Source organism: Gymnoscopelus microlampas (assembly GCF_963454915.1).
Source record: "Gymnoscopelus microlampas genome assembly, chromosome: 16".
NCBI lineage: Eukaryota > Metazoa > Chordata > Actinopteri > Myctophiformes > Myctophidae > Gymnoscopelus > Gymnoscopelus microlampas.
The window spans coordinates 26,474,482-26,489,730 of record NC_139953.1 but is presented as its reverse complement, the minus strand read 5'-3'; the positions used below and the strand labels follow the sequence as shown (position 1 = coordinate 26,489,730).

Sequence of the window (15,249 nt, the reverse complement as noted above, 5' to 3'; positions counted from 1 at the left end):
AGGCCCCAGGCCACTTTCAAACATGAGGAGCTATTTTTGTATTGGAACAGCATAGGCAAATAAATGTTAAGCCCTGATAAGCCATCAGTACCAGATGATTCTAAAATTGCAAACATTTCCATGGCTCGCAGTGCACTGAACAGGACTTTATGGTCCACAATTTATGTGTACAGAATGTAATAAAGTTCATACTAATTTATGAAATCAAGCAAATCAAACAACGGATTTATGCACATTTTCTGGCAATAAACACTGTTCGTCTTACCCAATTTGCTGTGGCCAATATTTTCACTTGCCATCTCAAGATCAGGTACTGTACTGTTTTCTCAAGATGCAAAAAATACGTATACTTAATTCTCTTGGCATTAAGTGCATCAAGTATGTTGTCTCCTGTTTGTGTGACTCATACAGTATGAGCAATTTGTGTTCAACCATTGGGATGAAAATGACTGAACTAGGGATGGGGCGGATCAGCCATGAATATGACATTTAGAGGAAGCATTTCCATTTTAATGAACTGATTGCATGCACTCTGCACGCAGACATGGCATCCTAATGGATTTTAAAAGACAGGTAATAGGAGTTGTGTGCAAGATTCAACCCTTCAAGACAGTCCTTAATTTACTCGGCGAGCATGTGGAGCAATAGGTGTTATTGTACATCAAACAGTAAGCCACAAAACATTTTATGTTGCAAAGATTTTTACTTAAAAAAATGATCACCAAGAAATCAACAGGCATTTAGGTTACTATCAAACCTAGGTACAGAAGGTACACTGTATGCTTACACTGTATGCTGTGTATGAGATATGTATTCATATTGTGATATACCGTATACTGTGACCAGAGGAAAAGGTGTCTAGCGAGCTAGCTCTATAACTGAACCAGTGCAACATTTCAGAGGTGAATCCTTTTTTTTCTTTTTTCTTTTAAATCTTGCAGTGCAAATTCAAGATTATCAAAAGCTGAGTAACAACTGCACACACAGCAAATAAGAACTATGATACAAAAATAGGCTTCTTCCTTTTCTTCGAGCAAAACATAATAAGTAGAGTGCAAAATTGTCTTTATGGTATAGTGGTTATGCTTCTTCAAAGAAAACATGGCAACCTGCGACAGCAGAGCAAGGACTGGATAGCTAACAAGTAAAGGCTATTGGGGTATTATAATGTACAAAGAAACAACTCCCCATCTTGGTACAATTGAGTGACGTTGTCTGTACATCCTGTCTTGATGACATCATTGTCCACTTCTAGCTTTCTTATCCCAAACAACATTTCAGGTCTTGGTAAAGGGCGATAATTCGTTCTCACTAATGCTCATTATAAGATGGCACCATTACTAGTGACATCATCGGTAGGCAAGTTTGGTAATTTCAAAAATATGTTTTTATTTTGAATTAATACGTGAACAATGGCTTCTATTTCAGCATGCCATCTTTCCAGGAAGAGAAAGGCTGTAGTTTCTATTAGCTTAGAATCACCATCGATGATATCATTGTTAGGCAGGCTTCTAAACTGACCAATGAGAAGCAGAGTGTAGATGGAAATTGTGCCATCTTATTATGAGCATTAGTGAGGACCAATTATATGAATATATAAAAAGGTACAAAATGGGTGAAGTGCTTTAAGTCTCACCCTGAAGTCACACACCGAAAATAGCCGATCTACATGCACACAATGTGTTCTGAGCTTGTAGACTGGCTATTTTCGGTGCGTGACACTGGCACATATAGAAATCAGACATAAGACATTTTTCTTCTAATGGGTTTTTTTCTCTTCACTTTAGTGTCTTTTCTTTTCTTTTTAAAAGCCTGCTTACAGTCGTGTCATTACCCTTTTATATAAAGACTTACAATTTCTACATTTCTCTTTGTGCGTCCTGCTGCCGGAGATGTTGGACGTCCATATCACACACAGCTGCCATGTACGTGCGTCAGATGCAGCTGCTTTCAATACTAATGGATTATGGCCTAACCTTGGACTTGGCCATGGCAGCGTTCAATAGAAAAGGCAATTAAATTGACAACAGACTGAGTGGCATCCACCGTTGTATGATGCATAAGGATACAAATTGTTTGCTTTCTGTCCATCAGGAGTTTCTCCCCAGACTCCGCTCAGAGCCCTGAATTTTTTTTGTGTCTCCAAAGGTCCTCTGTTCCTCTTCAGCCATCAATTCTCAACACTAAAAATGAAATGCAAATTACAGACGGACATGTATTGTCAGATAAAACACAATGACATTTAGAACGCTGTCAAGATGAATGTTCATATGACTGTTGTATGGAATACATGCAATAATATCCTGCTGTATTGTAATATCATCACTAGAAATATAACCGATCCGACACACTTTGGTGTTGTGAATTGTATTAGGCTATTTAATCCCCCCCCCCCTCGTGTTTATCTTGACTGAGGGAGCGGGTCAGTCCGGGTGAGAGGCTGATGCCAGACCTGGATGCGACTTGTTGTGAGCCTGTAGATCTGCTATTTTTGCATGATACCGTCATACGAAATATAAAATAGGGCACTCATTCCATGAGAAAACATAAAACATTAAATATAGAGATACAAGCTGGACAGCGATGATCAATATCAACACATTAAGACCGGGAGAAGCATCTGTGTCATTTTTAGATTTGAGCTAAAAAGCATTATTTTACACTTTGGCTATTCAAAAATAGCAGATGTACAAGCTCATGGCACGGCACGAGTGCTGCGCTATGAGCTTGTAGATCTGCTATTTTTGAAAATGTGTGCAAATTTGTGCAAATCTTCGAATATATATATTTTCAAGCGAACATTTGTAACTCAAATCTTTGCTTCTGGGGGGTCCCTGGAACAAAATATTTTGATCCGCGGCCAAATACATATACATTTTGGGGTCCTTAACATGAAAAAGTTTGAGAACCACTGACATAGTAACATAGTTTTTTTCAAAAAACATTTAAGGATTTAGAAGACATTTTGTAGAATCGGCCTCAGGTCTTAATGGGTTATTAAGAAACGTGATAAGGTTACAACACCTGCGTCTCCTCTGGCTGCACTGGAGCTGCACGTGCAGCTACTGTGGCTCGTCTCCACTGCTGCTGGAGGTCCAGGTGTTGGTGGGGGCGCTGGGGGGGAGCGGGGGACTCTCACTGGGGCTCCCAGTCTCCGGCTTTCTGGGCAGACGGGAGCTGTGCATGATATGGGCGTCCAACATCTCCAGCAGCAGGTCGTACAAAGGGACCATGTTCTTCATCTTCATGCAGTGCAGGTGGTCCATGCCTTTGTTACTGCACAGAGTTACACACAGTTCAGAGTGTTCATTTAAAACCAGGGTTTAAGTAACACTGGATTCCGTGTAGGGGAAAGGGAAGAGTTAGCTCAGGGGTTGCCAAACTTTTCCATGCCAAGGACCCCCTAAATAGCCATAGCCTCTCTCTGGCTGCAGCCCCCCTATTGCTAAATGTTTTTTAAACCTGCTGCCCCCCTCCCCCTCCACAAAAATAGATACTGTAGCTATTTTTGAAAATGTTTTGAAAGTTTTAGAATATATTTGACAATAAGGACATGCCCTAGCAAAACAAACCTTGCAAATGTAATTTGAATTAAAATGAAAATAATAAACGCATATATATTATTTTAGAATTTAATTAATATTTTCCTCTCCTTTCCAACCCCCCCCCCCCCCCCCGCTTGAAAAACATTGAAGCCCCTGGTGCATAGTATAACACTAGTGTAATAGTAGATCGGCTGGCCAGACCAGACAAACCCTAAATTACGACATTCAAGACACGTCCTTTCAACATGAAATGTTTGGTTTGGCCCCCATTGGTGTTAAACACTTTTAATATATTGGGAGTAAAGTTCAAGTACAGTGCAAAGGCAAACCCTGAAAATTACGAAAGATTTCTGTAAAACCATATGTAACAAGATATTTAGGGATTATTCTGATATTATGTAGGCATGGCCACTGAGCAGAGAGCTCAGTGGCCATGCCTACATAATCTCAGAATCTCTAAAGCTAGTATAGTACTGCTGACAGCAGTGTATACTGTAGGGTCTGGACTGACTGCTATGTTTTCAGAGTGTCAATAGAACAAGACATTTCTTCCAAGCAAACACTGCTTACTTAAGAGTTTCATTCGTTTGGACCGTTTCAAAATTTGCACTCAACATACAGTACAGTACAGCTGGTGAGTGTACCTGCCAGGGCAGGAATTTCATGTAGACCATGAAGGCCATGGCCACTGTGCCCCCTCAGAAAAGGGAGGACCGTGAGTCATACAAAAAGGCACCAGATGTCCTTCCTCCCAAGAGCATACAAGCTTTACCAGAAGTAATAGAAACTTGGGTTTGATGTTTGGGTCTGTCTGGGGTTTCTTCCTAATAAAAATAGTTGACATTTTTATAAAATAAAATAAAAAAATAGTACCGGGTTTGGAGATGTTCTAATCAATGGAGCACTTATTTTTGATTTCTTGCCCACCTTTGAAGTTACATCATGGCAAGTTAACTACACAACCCAATATCATGGCAAGTTAACTACACAACCCAAACCTCTACCTCCACTTTCTACCAAAGTGTCCTAGCCCTTTAACCTGACTCTCCATCCCCATCTTCAAACGAGTCCAGTAACTCCTGAGACAAAAGTTCATACACACTCAGCCACTAATTAAAAATTGGTCATTTGTAAATACCAATAACTTATTTTGTGAAATAAGCAGCTTATTTATTTATTTAACTGATGAGTATGTATTCAAAATAATTCAATTCATTATTTCTGTCGACCAAAAATCATTGTTTTATTTGATGGCCTTACTGCATTTTGCATATAACCAATGTGCCTCTCAAAACATTTACAACACCAAATTGTTCGTGCTCCTAAAATTAGGACATTCCAGGCCTGATCTCTGCCTATTATATAGAAAATATTATTGAAATATAAGTACAGGATCGGAGTGCTTATTGTCGGTATCAGGCGAACAATGAGGGCCTCTATCCCCTTTACCCCTTGGAGCACTACATCTACCATCAGCTCCCCTAACACACGCCTTAGTTACCCTGTGCTACTCATATGCTGAGTTGGTGAGCCCGGGATCTAACCCAAATGTAACCAAATTGGATCAGCACACTCTCTACTCAAGTATTTTATAGTGTGGCATTTTGTTTGTACCTGATATGGCGAATGTTTATGAGCAGCATGAGCAGGTGGGCGAGGCGGCTGGACTGTTGTCTGAAGGTGAGACCAGTTTTGGCGATGGCCCACACTAACGCATCTGTTACTGCATCCAGCAGGTGCAACAGCTTGGAACGACTCTGCAGCTCATCGCTCCCCTCTGATGAGCTTGTGAGAATGTCTAGAAACAAACACACACGCACACACAAATAAAGATTACAATTCTGTTTGGCTTTTTTCGTAAACCAAATTCCAGCCATATTTAATAACTTTTTTTCCCCATAGTGGATATAGCTGATCTACAAGCACACAAAATGTGCAATTATGCAAAATAATTACGTTCATCTGCAATTAGGCGATGTAATTATGTGACAGGCTACACACACACGCTTGTTACACTTAACAACATGAACCCTAGCGTCAATATTCTGACCTGTGGCCATTTGGTGAAAATAGGCTAACATTCTGTGAAAATAGAATATCTACAATCTTGTGAGCTTGTAGATCGTGTTTTTTGTTATCTGAAGTACAACAAAGTATTAAGTGGTTAATTATTATCTATAACAAAGGAGTATCTTGTCTTGCATGCACACACACACACTTTCAGGATTTTCATTGGCTATTTTCAGTGAAGAGAAACCTGGAAAGCATCTGTGTCATTTTAGATTTTTGTGTTGGCTATTAAAAAATAGCAGATATACAAGTTTACAGTGTGTCACTTTGTGCTGTGCTGCGAGCTTGTTCATCTGCTATTTTTTTATATTTTTGAAAAATCTTGAAAGTGTGAGAACATACTGATTTAGGCAGACAGGTTAATTATACAAGCATGCCTAAAATCTTATGCTGCCTTTTCTGCTGAAGCATCAGCTGCTACTGATTCAAATTTTGATTGAGCGGAAAGGTGGCTCAGTGTGACTAAGATCGCTAGCTAGACGTAAGAACCCACAATAGTGGAGCTGATCCAAATGACCAGTAAACAGGTACTGCCTGTTACTCGTATGCATTAAACAAAAGCCCTGCAGTTAGCGGACAACGAGGCGAGCCAAGCAATACGCCATGTTCCCATTAGGTCTCTCACTGTGAGTTATTTAGCTTCTACCCCTTGCCAACCCTCCCAACACTTACAAAAAAAGATAGGATTACACTCTGAAGCAACGATCGCTTGGCAACGGTTTTTAAAAAAATTGTGTGCAAACACAAAACACACACACACACACACACACACACACACACACACACACACACACACACACACAAAGTAATTAAGGGTAGTTACAAGTTCATGTTTTTGTGCAGATACACTCATGCAAATATATACACACACATGCATGCCAACACACACTCACTGGCATTAAGGAGGATCATGGCCTTGAGGCAGACGTACTCCTCCCTCTGCAGTTTGAGCTCTCTGACCCTGGATGTGGCGGCTAGCAGCATATCAAAGATCTCTCCAAAGCCCTGGACGCAGCTCCCCTCCTCTCTAACGTCACAATACAGACACCAAGATACATGACTGATTATTATCTGTGCACACACTCTTTTGGAACTCCAGAAATCACCTGAACAAAATCTTTAGCTACACAGTCTAATGTTTTACTTGTACTATTATTTCTTATTTGTGTGATAATTTGGTTGACTAATTTGAGTTGTCTCTCTTTTTTGTCTAGCTTTGTTGCTGTTATGTTAGTTTATGTGTTAGTTTATGGGGTTGAGCTGCACATGCATGCCAGGCTGTCAGCTGAGTTCAGCGGGAGAACGTATCAAACTATACCTCCATGGTATCAAAGGTGCTTGATCATGAATACTTCATCATCAAGGTGAAAACATGTAATTTTATAAAAGTGATGGTGAAAAATACACAGAACAGCGCGATCACAGATTAAACAATGAAAAAGCTATCAGCACGTCTAACGCATCGACGGCCAAGTGGACAAACTAGCAATTGACTCGATAACGCGTCGACGGCAGTCAAAGAGTTAATAGGTCTGTCAGGTCCATATAATACCCAACAGCCGGGGTGGTTCCTGTAATATCTCGGACACGAGACTGCAAAGATTAAACGGAAGTGGGGGGAGACAGGGCATCCGCTTCACTCCCGTATCATTTTCAGAGCTTCCGTTGCACAGACTGTATGATGGAAGCATTTAAATGTTGTGAGTCAACAGTCTGACTCGAGAGACAAGGCCTGACTTTAAGTCTATGGGTGGCTCCCTGCCTACTGCCTAATGCATTCAATAACGAGGGACTGTCTGGACAACCCATTTCGCTGCTTGTACCTGTATAAGTGAGTGAGAAATAAAACCTTGATTCTTACCTGCTCAGGCTGAGGTCAGGGGAGAAGATGAGTTTCCCTGGGTGATCCACAGACCTCCACATCAGGCCGATCATCAGCACCTCCAGCCAGCAGCACTCCAACAAATGCACTTGGTCCACCAGACTGAGCTCCACAAACCCTGGGGGGGAAGGGGACAGAGGTCTTCATCACATAAATCAGTCCACTTAGACTTTTATTGTGGCCCAGCCAAGATCGAAGACTCAGCACATTTCATTTATAAGTGATTAGTTAAGATATTTATGGCCAAATATTTATCAGAATCAGAATCAGGTTTATTGTCACATGTGATTATATTAATACATCTCCATTAATATAGTGATAATAATATCAAAATGTACCTACATGTTTTAGATTTCTGTCAGGACAACTTTAAAATTGACATCTTAAAATATTATTTTAATTGCAACATTCAACCAGTTTTTATGTTTGCTGGCATGGCTGTTTGTTTGTCAATGTGCTTTCAAATGCTTTTAAAGGTGGGTATTCTCCACACTGGCTCAGTGGCCTTGTGGCACTGGTTATAGTGTCTGCCCTGAGATTGGGAGGTCGGGATTAAATATCCGGCCGAGTTATACCAAAGACTTTAAAGGTACCCAATGCCCCCTTTATTGGCACTCACCATTAAGGGTTGGCTTGGGGGTAAGTTCCTGTGATATACTAGCATCATGTCCAGGGGGTGTACCTGAACATCAAGCTGCCTCATGCTACGGAAACAGCAGATAGGTTCCTCCTGTCCTGACCTATGGGCCACAAGGCTTTGGAGCTGTTAGGCCCCAAGGCTACTATTCTGCCCCAAGCCTAGTCCTGATCAAGGGAAGACTGGCATCTGACTTGTTGTTGTGCGGCTGGTCAAGTGCTTAGTGTCTGCTTCACAGAACCAGACCATTACCTTTGTCTTCTCGCTCTCTCTTGTGTGTGTGTGTGTGTGTGTGTGTGTGTGTGTGTGTGTGTGTGTGTGTGTGTGTGTGTGTGTGTGTGTGTGTGTCAACTAATTCAGTGGTGTAAATTAAACAGCATATTTAACAGCCTGCAAGGCACGTATTTTTCACAGCACTTAGGTGACGGTCACAGCTCACATGCCAGGTGCAGTTTTAAGACCGTTAGTCAGTATCAAAGCATTGAGTCTGCCGTTTGCTTAATAAAGCGGGGACAATGACCATGTCTGTTAGAGACGCAGTATTTTCTCAACCATCCAGTGTCACTGAGCAGCTACCTTATGTGAGAATATTCAAAAAGTTAAAACGAGTAAAATAATATGCAGATATGAAATGCAGAATTGGACCGATCGGCATGTGTACTTTGCACGCACACAACTGCTATAACAGGCCGCTTCATGTTTTGGCCTAAAACTATTGAACATTTATTTGCATTTATGCAAACCCATACATATCTGTACCTGGAATCTTCTTGGCCCAGCTTATCATGTGGACCAGTTCCTTATCAGCAAGGTTGGAGAGTAACATCATCACATTGGCTTCTGTCAACGGCCTCCTCATGTCCCTCATGAGGAGGATCTCCGGGGGCTCCGCCTCCATGATCCGTCCTATCAGCTGCTCCGATGTGAGCAGAGCAGGGTGGGGCTCATTTGGTTGCTCGGCCACTACCGCAGTTAGTACCTCCCTCTTTGGTCCATTAGCTCCGCCCTGTGATGAGTAACGGGTGACTCGCCTCATCTGGGCGTTCCTGCAGTTCCCCCGATCTCTTCGCATCCCTAAACCAACAGAAGACAACAGTATAGTGGAACAGATTACACATTTAAACAATATTTTTATCTCAGTTCTTTGTAACATCAAGGGGCCCTATTTTGCTCCCACGGTTTCTTTGACCATAAAAAATTTGTTCCACCATTTTAATTGGCACATTAACTCAGAGGTCTCCAACGTGTGGCCTCTTAGGGGAGCCACATTCCTTTAAAACACCACATGGAAGGGAGGAAAGGACCATGGAAGGACCACTATTTCAGAGTTAATTTAACATTTGTATTTTGCTGCTGTGCACGGGTGGAACAGGAGAGGGCACAATAATATACATATACATATACATATTCACACAGGGAGATACGAACCACACTTGGTCATGCCAGTTTCGTAACATTTGCGAAGGCGGCAGGCCTGGCAGCTCTTGCGTCGGTTCTTGTCTATAGTGCACTGGTTTGTTGCAGGGCAGATGTAGTCGTTGTGTCCTTAAGAAATCAGAGACAGGGCATCAAGGTAGACAGTAGACAAGGAGAGATGAAAGGTGGAGAGGAGGATGAAAAGGAAGGAATGAGCTACAGCATGAGGTATGACGACACTGGGCACAGAAGTCAACTCAAGTCCAATACATTTATAAATGCTGTACAGACCAGTTAGCGAAAATTACAAATACAATAAACACAGACACAAACAACAGACATATAGCTCAAAGACAGAAATAATCAGGACCTGCATAGGCACAAGCCAAAAAGAAGCAACATCAGGACCTTTCAAATGTTAGCAAATAAAGGTAAGTTTTAAGCCTGGACTTAAAAACTTAAATGGAGAGGCAAATCTAACAAGGAGGGGAAATGCAGCATGGAAGAGGAAATTGGATCAAGAGGGAGAGCTCTAAGGAGGAAGAGCAGAGATGTTTAGGGGGTGTGGGGGAATCATGGGAAAGCCTATCATGGGGCCTCAGAGGCTCCTTTTATTTACGACCCGTACCAAAAGCATAAATTATTGATCAGGGAGTGAAAAAGCAGCATGCTGTTGAATTTCTGAGGAATCTTATAAATACTAGTGCAGATGGCGGAACGTTCCGGTCAATGACTACAAAACCCTGCAGGAATACTGTAGTCCTCAAACAGCAACTTTTCAAAGGAAAATCCCAGTATTAACTTTTTTTCATCCACTATATTTGTACAGCAGCTTCATTGCAAGACAGCTCTAAAGGGCCGTTCACACTGAGCACTATAACTAAATCGTTCACCATTGTATTTGTTTTTATAGTTGGTGTGAATTCTGCCATCCACTTGATGATTTTAAAAACTATATTTTTATAGTTATAGTGCTCAGTGTGAATGGCCCTTAAAGGAGAATTTTGGACTAAAGTTTTCTTACCTTTTCTATGATGTTATGATATCTTAGGATGAATGGTACAGCAGATTTTTTTTTTCTTTTTTTTGTGAGATCTGACGTTCAAAGTGACAGAACACTATGCAACCAAAAAAAAAAAAAAAAAACCTAAGTCTCGCTAGACTTTTTTTTGGACAGTGTTCTGTCACTATGAACATCAGATCTCACCAAAAAAAACAACTATTAAAATATGTGATCTAACCTAAGGCCTATCCGCGCACGTTTTAAGCTGTGGCGGACCAGGGATGGAGTTATGCAATTTTTCTACTGTACCATTCATCCTAAGATATCATAACATCATAGAAAAGGTAAGAAAACTTTAGTCCAAAATTCTCCTTTAAGGGGGGAAAAAAACGATAATAACTTAATGGTCATATTTCTGGTTTATCAATGATAGCGTTGCATCATTTATCAATGTAGCATATATTCTATGATTTTACATCGTCTTCTATCATACCTGCCAACAGGTATGATGAGAACAAAAAAATGAGAAAACGTTTATTCATCATTTTCTTTACCTTATAATACTCAATTATAGTCAGATTGGGAATACATCGCCTAAAAAATGTAAGACCTTTCATAAATAAAGGACCCACACCACAGACACCCTGTAAAAAGGAGCACAAGGTATTCAGTGGTGAAAACTGAATTAGGGTTAAATAGATCAATGTAAAATGCTGTGTGCTGGGGTAGCTCATTAAAATATCTTATGGCATATTTTATGATTCAAGCACTCTGTGCTCATGTCAGGAGATTGGAGATGTGCTTCACCAGGTACTACAAAGCAAGTTCAACATACCCAGGATATATTTTCGTTATCTGGCCTATCCCTAACCACTGCAATCACGCCAAGCGGTTACATGACAGTGGTTATCAACTCGATATATCAACCCAGGTTTTTCTAATGTAGCAAAAATGGATTTTGCAGCATATGACCAATCATAAACATGGGACAATTATTCTAGCTGAGTGGCATGTTTATAAATGGAGAACAAATTACAATATTAGACAAATATGAACAATTAAAACGATAATCCAGGCTAAAAGCAATACAGTTGCAGCTGCCAAATTCAGGAAGGAGAGCCGGCAAAAAAAAAAATCGCCAACTGCATGAATGCAAGATAAAAAGAAATCATAAAAAAGATTGCACAATATCAAATAAAATAGATGCTAGATAAAAAAAAAGAAGAGATAAAAGCAGAGAGTTCTTCAGACCAAATAGTTCCTGTTTAGAGGATGTTTCGATATAATGCACAATTTGGGCAACACAGGCTTACTTGTACAATCAATGTTGTTGCGAATGTCAAATCCCTTGATTCCCATATTAGCATAACATAACAATACAGAAAGCATAGCTTTCTGCATTTTCGTGTCGTCATTGCAAGTAGCAGGCTGTGTGTGTGTGGGTGTGGGTGTGTGTGTGTGTGTGTGTGTGTGTGTGTGTGTGTGTGTGTGTGTGTGTGTGTGTGTGTGTGTGTGTGTGTGTGTGTGTGTGTGTGTGTGTGTGTGGTTTTCTTTACCCATGATTGTTGTCCGCTGTGTTCGACAAGTATGCCATCTTTTGTTTTGTATGTAACAATGCTCTGCCTTACATGGACTTTGTAACTGTTTTCCCTTTATCTGACTGCACTGGCAGTGTTTATGTCCTTTGTACATCTTGTACTTCTGTTTATGTGGACATAAATACATATTTCAAGTGTGTGTGTGTGTGTGTGTGTGTGTGTGTGTGTGTGTGTGTGTGTGTGTGTGTGTGTGTGTGTGTGTGTGTGTGTGTGTGTGTGTGTGTGTGTGTGTGTGTGTGTGTGTGTGTGTGTGTGTGTGCTCTCTCTCAATCTCTAGGTCTGTCCCTCTCAGAAAGTTTTTATGCATTAATTTATCTCTGCCCCCAACAAAAGCACAATGAAATGTTTTCTTTTTTACTTGTAGCCAACAGCTTACAGCTCAATAAGCTTAAACAGTAACATAAACATAAACAGTTAACTCCCTCTTTAGGACGAGAATCTAGTTGCATCACAAACCACATATCATGCTTTGTAGTATAGTACTGGCTTTACTGTAGGTATTTTTGTGCAAGTCGTAATGTATGTGTGTTTGTGCATGTTTTTAAAACCACGCCCACACCCTCACACACGCTCTCACAATCATTGTTGACGATTAATTGTCGAACGAGTTTTGAGCTTGAAGATCGGCTATTTTTGCTATTTTTTTACAGATGAATTCACACAGATAAATGGAAACTCAAATAATTGTGCTCAGGCGATAATGTTGTAATTGTGACAGGCCTAGTCAACAGTACACACGTCAACAGTACAACAACACACAGTAATGGTTGTTGTTGGTTGTCTCACCTTGGATGCTCCTCTTAAAGAAGGCCTTGCATCCCTCACAAGACCAGACACCGTAGTGGTACCCTGAAGCATAGTCATGACACACGGCACAGAAATGGAGGTCCGCCTTGCCCCCTGATGACACCACGGTCTCCTCGCTGTCCTGGGGCCGCTTCCTTGCCATCTTACTACACAGTAAAATCCTCAGTGTTAATTTAACTGTGAGCGTGCAATTTAACTGTGAGTGTGCACAAACACCAGAAACATATATTTGTAAATCAGCAAAATCCTCAGTGTTCATTTAAAAAGGGATAATGAATTTTGTTTTATCCATGACACACCCCATGGAGACTTGAATTCATGTTGATTTTTTTTGTTTTTGTCGCATTCCTAAGCCAATAATTTGATTACCGGAGGCGGCTTCGGTAGGAGACTCAAATGTTAACTTTGAGTCTCCTACCGGAGACATTAGCATCTTTGCGCCGGTCATCAAATTATTGGCTTAAGAATGCGACAAAAACAAAAGAATCTCCATGAATTCAAGGCTTCATGGTGTGTGTAATTGTTAGACAATTAAAAAAAGATTTGGGTGAACTATCCCTTTAACGCTTGTAGTGTAAAAACCTCAGAAAAATACATTTGATTTGTACACAGTAAAATCTGAGTAAAGGACCTCTCAAGTTAAATTGAATTATATTCCACATTTACAAAATCGCTCCACAATCACTGAGTCACACACTTGCATACCTGCTGTCCACCAAGGTGCAGTCCCGTGAGGACATCTCCACCCATGGGCTGTGGATGGCCTGACCGTGCTGGGGGCAGGACTGCGGACGATGCAGGGGCAACGGCGCCCCCATGTGACCGTGGCGGGGCCAGAACAAGGAGGGGCTCATGGACTGACGGACGGAGGGGCAGTCTGGGCGGCCTGGGCTGGCGTAGCTGAAGAGCGCCGGGCCATAGAATGGTATGGTGGCAAAGTCGTGACCCAGGTCAGTGTACGGGGACGGGATGCAGATCGGCTGAGCGGCTTCGAGGGGTGGCAGTGTGGGAGATGAGGAGCTTAGGACACGGACGCCCACTCGACTGGAGTCAACCTCCTGGAGCTGCAGGAGGGGCTGGTCCCTCTCTAGGGACGAGGCAGCCATGGCAACTGCAAAAAAGCTTCCAGTGGACGCTAAAAATGCAACATCATCCTCCAAGCAACCAGGCAGTTTGTGATAGGCTTAGTCCCTGGCACAATTGACGTGGGATGACAGGAATGAATAGCAGTGGTTTGTTTTAAAGCTACAATCACTAAGATTGTAAGATACCTGGGATTCAAATCGGGGTCTCCCACCCGAGCGCTGAAATGTCTACTGCTGAGCTGGCCGTTTTGGCCAAGGGAGTTAATACACGTTGAGCTTCATGTACAGGTAATACCTCTTGTCAACCAGCGGTTCTACCCGACAACAGGGTCTTCTCAATAGAATAGGAGGAAGACCACCTCCAACCACCGCAATGGTATCAGTTATATTTTTGTACTTTTAGGCAGTACAGAAGAGCACCATCACTGGTCATTCAGCTTGTGAAACATCCGAGGGCTCATGGACAAGGGACAGGATTCCACCTAGGGGGAATTAAGGAAAGCATTGGTTTAAGTATGTTGTAATCATTTGTATGCAATCATTGTAATGGAGACTAGGGTGTAAATGGTGGTTATGATGTAAAGAAAGTGGAGGTAAACAAATTAAAGGGCATTTTTAATATAGTCATGAGTCATGTCAATGCCTGTTGCCATGTAACCAAAGGGTACATTTTATGTAACCAAAGGGTTCTAACTACCTTATTTTATTGTGTAACAAAACCGTACGCACACACAATGTAAACATTTAAGTAAATACATTTGATACATCTCATTTGAATTATATTATTTATTTTGTCCTCAACAAAATGCCCTCCCCCACCCAATTTTTTTTAATCCATTGAGATTGACATACATTATTGAACACATCACCTTAAAACCAAATTGAGCAATATTAATGTTACAACCTTTCAGTCTGAGTTCACCTTTTCTGTACATGTACCGCCCTCGCTACGTGTACGTCAGTGTACATAGTTAGACTTTTAAAGTTTAAACTCCTTTAAAAAAAAATCATTGGGGTCAGGAAGTAGCATCCAAGCTCCTGTGTTTTATTGTCAGATTTGCACGTCATCAAGAAATGGAGTAAAATACGACAAAGAAAGGATTGTAAAAGAAAATGACAGGCTGTTCAATCAGGCGAACACACTGACTGAGCTAAACTACATAGCAAAAATCCTAATCTACCATAGCAAACGTAAAATAAATCAAT

General features: G+C 41.2%; 1 protein-coding gene across 1 annotated transcript in view; it reads right to left on the bottom strand.

Moving 5' to 3' along the window:
• Positions 1–694: 694 nt before the first annotated feature.
• esr2a (estrogen receptor 2a) overlaps positions 695–15,249 on the bottom strand; it is a 31,582-nt gene continuing 17,027 nt past the window's right edge. Inside the window, exons 2-10 of the mRNA XM_084082306.1 lie at positions 13,664–14,525; positions 12,938–13,104; positions 9,563–9,679; positions 8,894–9,208; positions 7,477–7,615; positions 6,509–6,642; positions 5,160–5,343; positions 3,025–3,276; positions 695–2,183 (exon numbers count right to left, since the gene is read on the bottom strand). Coding sequence (XP_083938432.1) covers positions 3,063–3,276; positions 5,160–5,343; positions 6,509–6,642; positions 7,477–7,615; positions 8,894–9,208; positions 9,563–9,679; positions 12,938–13,104; positions 13,664–14,064 — 1,671 coding nt within the window. The 5' untranslated portion in view covers positions 14,065–14,525 and the 3' untranslated portion in view covers positions 695–2,183; positions 3,025–3,062. The remainder of the gene's footprint in view (positions 2,184–3,024; positions 3,277–5,159; positions 5,344–6,508; positions 6,643–7,476; positions 7,616–8,893; positions 9,209–9,562; positions 9,680–12,937; positions 13,105–13,663; positions 14,526–15,249) is intronic.